This window comes from Taurulus bubalis (genome assembly GCF_910589615.1).
Source record: "Taurulus bubalis genome assembly, chromosome: 20".
NCBI classification, from domain to species: domain Eukaryota; kingdom Metazoa; phylum Chordata; class Actinopteri; order Perciformes; family Cottidae; genus Taurulus; species Taurulus bubalis.
This window is the reverse complement of record NC_136608.1, coordinates 18,860,174-18,872,622: the sequence shown is the minus strand read 5'-3', so window position 1 is coordinate 18,872,622 and position 12,449 is coordinate 18,860,174. Positions and strand designations below refer to the sequence as shown.

General features: G+C 40.5%; 1 protein-coding gene across 1 annotated transcript in view; it reads right to left on the bottom strand.

Annotated features, from left to right (window-relative positions):
• The window catches only part of LOC306752214 (filamin-C-like), a gene marked incomplete at its 5' end in the record, with an annotated part of 44,178 nt that extends 40,054 nt beyond the window's left edge, over positions 1-4,124 (bottom strand). The window contains one exon of the mRNA XM_079235943.1: positions 3,761-4,124. Within this exon, the coding sequence (XP_079092069.1) occupies positions 3,761-4,124 (364 nt within the window). The remainder of the gene's footprint in view (positions 1-3,760) is intronic.
• Positions 4,125-12,449: the final 8,325 nt, after the last annotated feature.

Genomic DNA, 12,449 nt, shown 5'->3' with positions numbered 1-12,449 from the left:
ATACAATATCTACGATACCAACTATATCTACCAATACGATATCTACGATACAAAACCGACGAGACCAACTATATCTACTATATCTACGATACCTACGATACGATATCTACGATACCTACAATACGATATCTTTGACACCTACGATACCTACGATATCTACGATACGAAACCTACGAGACCAACTATATCTACTATACCTACGATACCTATGATACGATATCTACGATACCTACGATACCTACGATATCTACGATATGAAACCTACGACCCCCAGTATGTCCAATCAGAACCAACAGAAGACATGGTTAGTATCCTCAGAGCCACATGGTTCCTGCAGGGAACATGAGCTCCTGCTCTGTCTGGGGACTCACTACATTCAGACTGAGAAACTAGCTAATTGGTCTAAAAACAACTTCACATGATAAGAACAGAAACCTGAGAGGACTGGACTCTACATAGTCCTGCTTCCTGATTGTATCAAGACTAGTGGTGCTTTGTGGCCACATCACGACACACCCACCACTCAAAACCCCAACATGCAGGTGATCCTCCATTGTTTTGATATTTAATAGTAGACCAATGTATTTGAGCAGTTTATCAAATATGTTGCTGTTTTAAAGCCAACAACCGAAAGAAGACCTCGGTGTGGCCTGAACCAGACCAGTGAGGCTGCTTTGAACTGGAAACAGCTGCTGGCTGCTGCAGCAGGTGTAGATCACTACGGGCGCTTAATGACGGAATAAACCGCCAATAAAACAGCTCTTTATAATAAAGATATGACGTCCAGTACTACAATGATGAAACAAGCACGACTAATACGTTTACTATTGGGACTTCTGTTTGTCTCCAGCTGCCGTCCAACAGCCCCGAGTTCAGTCAGAAGAGAAGCTTTAATAAAAGGTTAAAGGTTAAATGAGTCAAACACAGGAATCATCAGCCACCCGCTGTAAAACAAAGAGTGTAGAGCATCAGTTATAGAGGGGGGACATTCCTGTGTGCTGACGGCCACAACACATGGAAACCATTACAGACTGGGAGAGAGACCTTAGACCAGAGAGAGAGAGAACCAGACATGTGATCTGATGATTCTGATCGATCGGCTTTCCTTGAAGGGTTTCTGATCAATGGACGCCCCACTGGAACCTAAACAGACCAACAGGTCCGGTCTCTTGTCTTTGTGTCTCAGGTCAAGATGTCAAAGTTACCATTTGTCCGGTTGATTCTTCAGCTGGACGCCAGTCAGAATCAAGTCGGGTCTGGATTCTGACTGGAGTCCAGATGAGGGGGTCTGGATTCTGACTGGAGTTCAGCTGAGGAGGTCTGGAACCAACTCACTATGTGTTTCTATCAAAGAGGATCTGGACTGAAGTGGATCATGGTTTCCTCTCTGAGTCTATTTCCAGCAGCTGTTGGTGGAGGCAGAGCAGAGCTCAGCTGTCGGCCATCAATCCCCCCCGTTTGCCCCCCCCTATGAGACCCCGCCCATGAGACCCCCTATGAGACCCCCTCTATTAGACCCCCCTATGAGACCCCCCCATTTGACCCCTCCATGAAACCCCCATATGAGACCCCGTACATATGAGCCCTCACAGCCCTCCTGCACAAAATACGATCCTGACTTGACTTTCAGTTTCTCTGTTTGTGAAAATTAAAATACTTTATTACTAAAAAAAAGCTCCGAAAAAAGTACAAATAAAAATGAAGCTAATGAAAAAGATTCAAAGTAGGGCTGCAACTAACGATTATTTTAATAATCGATTAATCGGTTGATTATTTTTTCGATTAATCGATGAATCGGATAAAAAAAAAAAAAAAGCGTTCATTTCCAACCCTTTATTCAAAAACAGAAGTGACAGTGCAAAACATCTTCAGAAAGCACCAACAGGTTGCTCCTTGAACATCCCTGAGCTGTTCATTAAAACAACAAAATGGACTAACACTAAAAACATACACATGTATGCTTTACATCTGCCAAATGTGAGCCCTTTTTACTGTAATTGATACCTCCAGAGGCTGCATTTACATACCCTGCTTTATCAATATGTATGAAATACTGGACAGAGGGAAGCTGTACTGCTCCATATAGAGCGTCCTCTTCCTTAAACTCTTTCATTCTGGGTCTCTTATGACCACAACGTCACGTTGTTGGCTGAGCCCAACGACGTGATTTGCTTCATTCTAGTTTGAGTAAAAAAAATAAAAAAACCTTTAGCCAGATCCTGCGGTGAGCCGGTATAACGTTAAGAGTGACTGGTGAACTGAACCAGACCGGGGGGTGACGGCATGTTTCATCACGTTACGTTTCTTTACAAGCAAGACTGAACTGTAACGGAACATAACGGAACTTTAACGACAATACACAACCCAAACACGTTAGCTAACACGATAGCAAGCTGACTAGCTTCCATTAAAAACAAGTTGGAGGAACATGAAGACGCTGATTGGCCAAGACTCGACTCGTCAAAGATCTTCTATTTTTGAGAAGATCACAACCTCAGCTTTTCTCGTGTCTCACTCCAATCTCAGAAACGCTGGCCGGCCAGTTGCTCTGCTCCGCTCTTTTTTTTTTTCTCCGCGACTTATTGCCCGGCGTAATAATCGCGCGACACAACGAATCGATAATGAAATTCGTTGCCAACACTTTTGATAATCGATTTTTATCGATTTTATCGATTCGTTGTCGATTGTTGTTTGTTTTGGTCAGATTAAAACTAATTTTATTGTCTGTGTTATTTTAATAATTAACTAAGTTTCTGAACTTACTTCCCAGTATGAACCCAGTCTGAGTCACGAACCAGTTGGGTTGAAGTCTGTGGAGGTGAAACCAGTTCAGAGCTCAGTTTCAAACTCACGTCCTACAGCACACGTTCCCGTTTCACACTTCCTGCTTCCTAAAACACTTCCTGCTTCCTAAAACACTTCCTGTTTCCTAAAACACTTCCTGCTCCATATCTTCTCTTCTTACTTCTAAAGACTATAAATGTAGTTTAATATTACATTAATGAGAAAGTTTGATGTGCCATCAGTCGGACTGAAAGGAAGGATCCGCCTCTTGATAATAATAATAATAATAATAATACATTTGATTATTTGGCGCTTTTCATAAGACTCAAAGACACTTTACAAACATTTTTTGCTAAAAACATAGAGCATCACACAGTAAAGTAGTTCTGAAAATTTGTTCTGAAGGATTTGAGATTTTAATATGGAAAGATCAGTGCAGTATTAATGGATTATTAATGTTTCATTAGTGGATCATAAAGGGCTTTAAACAGATGAGATGTATTTGTGGTTTCTATGAGACCGTGACAATAATAATAATTATTATTATTATTATTATTATTATTATTATTATTATTATTTATATTATTATTATTATTATTATTATTATTATTATTATAGCCTGACCTCTCCGTGTGCTTTACATTACATTATAGTGTATTACATTATATTACTTTACATTTCATTTAGCTGAGGCTTTTATCCAAAGAGACTCACTATCAGTGATTCAACCATGAGGACAAACTCAGAACAACAAGAACAATTTATTCAATAAAGTTAAAGTACAAAGTGCTATCAGTAAGAGACATTAAGTGCTGCTATGTGCTGCTATGTGCTGCCTTCATTATTCAAGGTGTAGTAGAAAAATATGTGTTTTTAGTTTGCAGCTGTCACGCGCAGTTTGTTTTGCGTATAAGGTGCGTAAAAGGTGCGCAAAAGGTGCCCAGACGGGCAGGTGTGCGCGCGCTGCCGCACTCACCGATGGAGACCAGGCGGATGTGTTCCCGCTCCAGGAACTCCAGAGCCACGGACACGTTCTCCAGCTTCATCTGCCGGAAGTTGGGTCTGGAGTGGTACTTCCTGAACATCTTCTTCTGGCTCAGCACCTCCAGCAGCCCGATGAGCTTCAGCCCGTCGCTCAGGTCCTTCTGCAGGTCGTGGATCCGCTTGTTGAGGACCTTCAGGTGCTCGTTGCACCACCTGGTGAAGGTGTTCTGCTGGATCTTCTTCCACGGAGCGTCCTCGGCCAGGTCCTTCTCGGTGGCCGGCATCTCCTCCTCCTCGCACAGCTCCGCGCTGCTCTGGTAGAACTGCGGCTCCAAGAAGCCGCTGCTGCTCATCATGCTGCCCGGGAACAGCGAGGGAGGGAGAGGAGAGGAGCGGAGCGGCAGCCCGCTGGGAGGGACCCCCTTCACCAACGGGAGTGGACGCGTGCGCTCCGGACTCCGTTAGTCCTCCGGGAACAAGGCACGCGACGGAAGGAACCAGAAGTAGTCGAGACGCGCTCTCCCTCCGGGCGACTCGCTCCTGAGTCCGGGTCGAGACGCGCAGACGGCGGCGTGGCGGCCTGCAGAGAGTCGGGACTGCGGGTCTAGGGAAGCGGATCCGCGGTGTAAAAAGCTCGGCGTCACTCTGCCGGACTCCCAGGAATGTCCGCTCCATGGCCATATACAAGTACAGCGCTGCTCCACAGAGAGGGGCCGCGGCTCATTGGTGGCGGCGGGGCAGGGGGCGGGGCCACAGACACACACACACACACACACACACACACACACACACACACACACACACGCACACACACACACGCGCACGCACGCGCACACACACACACACACACACACACACACACACACACACACACACACACGGTGACACCTCCGGGTATTTTTGTCCAAACCTGAGAGGGGTGGATTGTAGAAAGCTACTCATAAAGAGTGTAAAGAGAAAGCATGACGTCATCTGAGAAAAACACTGTTTTCTACAAACTGAAATAATAATAATCACATCAAAAACATGAATCATAATTATTAGCGGCTGCACTCATTTAAAGGATTTTATTCCATCATTTTAAAATTCATATTAAAGGAAAAGTTCAACATGTTGGCATTATTCCTCCTGACGATGTCATGATAATACAAACTGGAGTTTATAAAGACTTCATGAAGATATAAAGTCCGAAATATGATCATAGTATGAAGAGGTGATGTGTGTTGTTACAGAGACACTGAAAATATCTCCATCATCATCCTCATCATCCTCTGCTGAGAGATCAGATTTCTGTCATCATGAGAGTAAAACAGCAGCTCTGTGTAATTATAGAGACAAACTCAAATTAAAGCTGTGACCGACTCATGATGCACACTGATAATAATAAGTCTGATAATTATCACAACAGTATTAATAACGTACCAAAATAACATAAGATAATGCAACTTCACATATCGTTACATCGTAACATATCAGAACATATCGTAATATATTGTAACATCATAACACATCGTTACATCGTAACATATCAGAACAAATCGTAATATATCGTAACATCATAACATATAATAATATATCAGAACATCATAACATATCGTAACATATCGTAACATATCAGAACATATCGTAATATATCGTAACATCATAACACATCGTTATATCGTAACATATCAGAACATATTAGAACATATCAGAACATATCGGAACATATCAGAACATATTAGAACATATCAGAACATATCAGAACATATTAGAACATATCAGAACATATCGGAACATATTAGAACATATCAGAACATATCGGAACATATCGGAACATATCGGAACAAATCAGAACGCATCGTAACATCATAACATATCAGAACATATCGTAGCATATCAGAACGCATCGTAGCATTGTAACATATCAGAACATATCGGAACATATCAGAACATATCGTAAAATCAGAACATGTCGGAACATATCAGAACATATCAGAACATATCGTAACAAATCGAAACTTATCGGAACATCGTAACATATCAGAACATATCGGAACATATCGGAACATATCGGAACATATCAGAACATATCTGAACATCATAACATATCGTAACATATCGTAACATTGTAACATATCATAACATATCGGAACATATCAGAACATATCGGAACATCGGAACATATCGGAACAGATCAGAACATATCGGAACATCATAACATATCGTAACATCGTAACATATCGTAACATCGTAACATATCATAACATATCGTAACATTATAACATATCGTAACATCATAACATATCGGAAATCGGAACATTTTAACATATCGTAACAGAGGATGTTGTATTTGTTCAGATTGTAAAACCCTCGGAGGCAAATTTGTGATTCGTGATTTTGGGCTATGAAATACAAATTGAGTTGAACAAAACGTAACATAACGTAACATACGCGTGTATCTAAACTACAGGGGACATTAGAGACAAGGAAAAACTACTTTTTATTTCTCAGGTCAATTACAAAATATACAAGCTTTATAGACTAACCCATCCCGACGGAAAAAAAATGTATTCAAAGAATAATGTTGTGAAAAAACGTCACGGATACAACTCAGTATTCTCTACAGAATCAGACACATAAACACAGAATAGCCCATCATTAAAACAGCAGCCAGATGACGACATGCTGGTTAATTGTGACTCAAAGTTTAGACGTCTATCAAAAAGCAGAGTTCGTACAGCACACCTGAAACACCTAAAACATCTGAAGGACACGGTGTCGAAGCCAAACCAACCCACAGAAATGCAGCCGTTACACAGTGAAGCAGAACGGTAATCTCAGGAGGTTAAAACAGGCCGTTACTCGCCCTCCTCTTCCTCTGATTGGCTAGTACTCCTTGCCTTGGTCGGCTGGATTGGTTAGGTTTAGGCATGAGGAGTAAGATTGGTCAGCGTAAGCCAATCAGAAGCAGAGAAGGGCAGGTCATGCCTTCGCCATAGTGGGATTAGGACATTGTTAGCCTAGTTTAGCACAAAGATAGAGGAGGGAATGCTGCAAGACTAGCAGCAGTTGTTGGTAAACAAATAGCTCCAATGCATCACTCCTTTTCACATTTATATTTCCTCACCTGGTTGGTGCTAAACTAGGCTAAAGATGATTAGTTTTTTCTTTAATGTTGAGCTGAGTTAACAATAGCTGCAAACCCCAAAACTGCTTAAATGGCTATAATAATAGCGACTAACTACAAAGCTAGCAGCTAAAGTGAGATAAACTGTTTGTAGCTAACAGAAACTAAAGTAGCCAAAGTTATTAAACTAACGATACTAATACCTAACATAACATTTGTCAGCTGTACACCAGTTACCAACAAAATATTACATGTAAATCAGAGTTTTTTTAAACGCATTTTCTTTTCTCTTTTGGTTGAGCTAGCTTAGCATGTTTCCCCTGTATCCAGTCTTCGTGCGAAGCTAAACTAGACATGTCCTATGTCTGCACTGGCTACAGAGAGGAAACTGAAACATGTGACCAAAAGATTTTAAAACATCTGACTTTTTAAACTTTTAAAAATAGTAATGAAATGGAATGGAAGAATTGGGATCATGCTAAATTAACTCTACAGCTGCTACAGCGTCTTAAGCTACTCGGCTAGTTTCATGCAAATGTGATACTTCTCAAAATCTAACATGCAACACTGACATCTACAGCTAACGTTTGTGAGCGCACTACTAAGCAAGCTAACGTGTGTCAGCACGCTACTAAACAAGCTAACGTTTGTCAGCGCGCTACTAAGACAGCTAACGTTTGTCAGCACGCTACTAAGACAGCTAACGTTTGTCAGCGCGCTACTAAGACAGCTAACGTTTGTCAGCACACTACTAAGCAAGCTAACTTTTGTCAGCGCGCTACTAAGACAGCTAACGTTTGTCAGCGCGCTACTAAGACAGCTAACGTATGTCAGCGCACTACTAAACAAGCTAACGTTTGTCAGTGCACTACTAAACGAGCAAACGTTTGTCAGCGCACTACTAAGCCAGCTAATGTTTGTCAGCGCACTACTAAGACAGCTAACGCTTGTCAGAGCACTACTAAACGAGCTAGCGTTTGTCAGCGCGCTACTAAGACAGCTAGCGTATGTCAGCGCACTACTAAACAAGCTAACGTTTGTCAGCGCGCTACTAAGACAGCTAACGTTTGTCAGCGCACTACTGAGCCAGCTAACGTTTGTCAGCGCGCTACTAAGACAGCTAACGTTTGTCAGCGCACTACTAAACGAGCTAACGTTTGTCAGTGCGCTACTAAACAAGCTAACGTTTGTCAGCGCGCTACTAAGACAGCTAACGTTTGCCAGCACGCTACTAAGTGGAACTATTCCATGAACAGTACATACATACATACTAATACCTAACATAACATTTGTCAGCTGTACACCAGTTACCAACAAAATATTACATGTAAATCAGAGTTTTTTTAAACGCATTTTCTTTTCTCTTTTGGTTGAGCTACCTTAGCATGTTTCCCCTGTATCCAGTCTTTGTGCGAAGCTAAACTAGACATGTCCTATGTCTGCACTGGCTACAGAGAGGAAACTGAAACATGTGACCAAAAGATTTTAAAACATCTGACTTTTTAAACTTTTAAAAATAGTAATAAAATGGAATGGAAGAATTGGGATCATGCTAAATTAACTCTACAGCTGCTACAGCGTCTTAAGCTACTCGGCTAGTTTCATGCACATGTGATACTTCTCAAAATCTAACATGCAACACTGACGTCTACAGCTATCGTTTGTGAGCGCACTACTAAGCAAGCTAACGTGTGTCAGCACGCTACTAAGACAGCTAACGTTTGTCAGCGCGCTACTAAGACAGCTAACGTTTGTCAGCACACTACTAAGCAAGCTAACTTTTGTCAGCGCGCTACTAAGACAGCTAACGTTTGTCAGCGCGCTACTGAGACAGCTAACGTATGTCAGCGCACTACTAAACAAGCTAACGTTTGTCAGTGCACTACTAAATGAGCAAACGTTTGTCAGCGCACTACTAAGCCAGCTAATGTTTGTCAGCGCACTACTAAGACAGCTAACGCTTGTCAGAGCACTACTAAACGAGCTAGCGTTTGTCAGCGCGCTACTAAGACAGCTAACGTATGTCAGCGCACTACTAAACAAGCTAACGTTTGTCAGCGCGCTACTAAGACAGCTAACGTTTGTCAGCACGCTACTAAGACAGCTAACGTTTGTCAGCGTGCTACTAAGACAGCTAACGTTTGTCAGCACACTACTAAGCAAGCTAACTTTTGTCAGCGCGCTACTAAGACAGCTAACGTTTGTCAGCGCGCTACTAAGACAGCTAACGTATGTCAGCGCACTACTAAACAAGCTAACGTTTGTCAGTGCACTACTAAACGAGCAAACGTTTGTCAGCGCACTACTAAGCCAGCTAATGTTTGTCAGCGCACTACTAAGACAGCTAACGCTTGTCAGAGCACTACTAAACGAGCTAGCGTTTGTCAGCGCGCTACTAAGACAGCTAGCGTATGTCAGCGCACTACTAAACAAGCTAACGTTTGTCAGCGCGCTACTAAGACAGCTAACGTTTGTCAGCGCACTACTAAACGAGCTAACGTTTGTCAGTGCGCTACTAAACAAGCTAACGTTTGTCAGCGCGCTACTAAGACAGCTAACGTTTGTCAGCACGCTACTAAGTGGAACTATTCCATGAACAGTACAAACTATTTGTAAGTAGTAACAACAAAGAAAGCCACAGAAGTACAGAGTGAGGTTAGCATGCAGCTTCAGGAAGCGTTTATGTTTTTACAAACAAAGGTGTGAATAGCAATTGTTATGATTTATATATATATACATATATATATATATATATATATATATGTATATATATATGTATATATATACATATATATATATATATATATTCATTCCTCAAATGAATAATACATTTTCTAATTTTATTTTAAATGTCTACAATTTATTAAAGACCTGCTGTGTCAAGATAATGCCACTTCATCCATCACCATTCATCACGTTTCAGTCTTTTCTAATTCAGCACAATGTTTCAGACATTTTGAGATCAAGTTAAATTCTCACCTGTGTCATATCACTAGTGCTTGTATGTAAACTGGAATGTGTTTTATTTTGAAGCTGTTAATATTTGGTCACATGCATCATCACAAATCAAGATAGTTTACGTTTTCACAGTCATTTCAACGTCTGATTATATTTTGTGATTATTTGGTCACCATTAAATGTAAACAGTATCTGAGAATCCATTGAAAAGCTAAAACACGTCTATGTGCAAAAGAAGAATTGCCCCCAATAAAAAGGTTTAAGCATATCAAGTATGAACAAAAGAAAATGTGTTCATTCCGACCATCATATAAAAGGAACATGACATCGTTGAGAGTCTTGACCGACTGAAATGAGTCATTGACAGATCGGTTTCTCTGGACTTTGAGATCTGATCAACGCTGCATCAAAAGCCCGATTATTTGACCTATTTATGGTCTATTTATTATCTTTAGGTCCATCTGTAAGTTACAACTCAAGTAGCAGCTGTTTTATGGTTCCAAGCCAGAAAAGCAAAAATAAAGGCGTCCCACAGGGCTGTATGCGTGGTCCTCTTCTCTTCACTATTTACAAATATATTACATAAATCATCAGTCACTTCACTGTCTTTTTCTACACAGGCTTCACCTGAAGAAGAGGCCACCTCAATAATCAATAATTAATTAATGAATATTAGCATCCATCTCCGGGCAACCTTTGAGCTCAGTCTGCCTAATTTCAAGGATAGTGAATGCTATCTGATGGCTCTATTCCTGGTCCTCAACTATCACTATTATGTATAACCCTCCATCTGTATCCACAATCATAAATCAACTGCCTCGTCTGCTGTGCAAAAATATCTCTCAAATGATCTGATCTTAAAACTGGCACAGTAAAAACAGTCGTAAAAAATAATCTCTCTTCAGAAGGATTCAGCTACAACAAAGAGCTTTTTCAGATTTAGAAAGTGCTATTTTACAGCTGTAAATGAACATACGATGAACATAGAAATACAGACATTGTAAATACATCTGTAAGGGTTAGGTAGGTCAAATAAAGCTGATTATTTCCTTAAGTTGCTGTTTTGCTCATGCTACAAATCGACCAACGGTAAATAACAGGAAGTCAATGGATTCAAACACAACACCATCTCCTCCTGTCTGCTACCGATATCTCAGGCAGAGCAAAATATGATATTACTTATGATATTACTCCTGTACGGAAAAATAAGGCAAAGAATTTTAGAGAACAACTAATAATAATAATAATAATGTGTTGTTCTGATTATTGAGTTACACAAAGTGTGCTACTTTTATCTGCATTTACAAATGGAACACCTTTTGGGTTTTGGACTCGTGTTTTTACAAACCAAATGATTCGTCAATTAATTGTAATATAAATTAAACTGATTGCAGCTCTGAAGAATTCACCTCAATAAACTAATGTGCAGAAGTCTGGTGTTCTTCTTCTTCTTCTTCTTCTTCTTCTTCTTCTTCTTCTTCTTCTTCTTCTTCTTCTCTGATATCGGACTGAACATTAAACCCAACGGCCGACTCATCATTCTGGAAACAGTGGAGGAAAATAAATGAATACTTTTACAAAAGTACGGTACTGAAGTACAATCTGGAAGTTCTTGTACTTTTATACACTACTTGATACTTCAAGATATTTTTGATTGAAATATTCTATTTGCTACATTCACAACATTTATTTGATAACTTAAATTGTTTTTTACTCTGAAAGTTAAACTTTTACATGCAAAACATATCAACATATAAAATATGATGATTTCATAGATTCAAAAGCTTCTCAACCAGCAAATAAACATGCTGAATTATTTTAAAACAATATATATATATATATATATAATAATATAATATCTTTTGGGTGCTTATACTTCTGTACTTTGTATTTTTACACTGTGGTATTACTGCTTTCATTGAAGTATCAGCAGGAAACAATCCAGCTTCAAGCTCCAATGACCCACTGGAGATTCTTTTTAAACAATGGAAAACATTTGAAATAATGCAAGATGAACACTTCCAGTCGGACTCCTGGGTCATGAAGGCGGACGTTTGAAAACCTCACAGCTGACGGATGAGTCCAGCAGCTGACTTCCTGCAGGAAGAGTTCAGTCTTTCTGGAAGACTTCTTCACGTCTTATTGCTTTTCCCTGCAGAACTCACTGACGCCTGTGGCCTTCAGGGGGAAAACGACAAGCAGCCATCAAGAAAGCAACATGTATGATGGCGGCAATCCCAGAGTTCCCAGTGAGGTCCTCAGGCCCTGGTGAAGCTGGGTAACACTAGAACCACAATGGCTGCCACGGCCACCGCTGCCACCGCCAGGTTCCAGCCCTCGGTGTCCCCACCCTGACGAAGACATAGATGAGGTTAACGGAGACGCAGGAAGGAAGGGAAGAAGAAGACAAGAAGAGAAGAAGGGAAGACGAGAGCCCTGGACTCCAAAATGTGATGAACAATAAATATTTTAGACAAAAGAATGGAAAAAAGGAAAACTTTCACAAACTGAGACGTTCATGAGGACGAGGCATTTAAAGATGCTGATCTTGTGTGGGATTTATGAAACCATTGACATGTGCTTATTCTAAAATAACTAATTTAATTAATTTAGA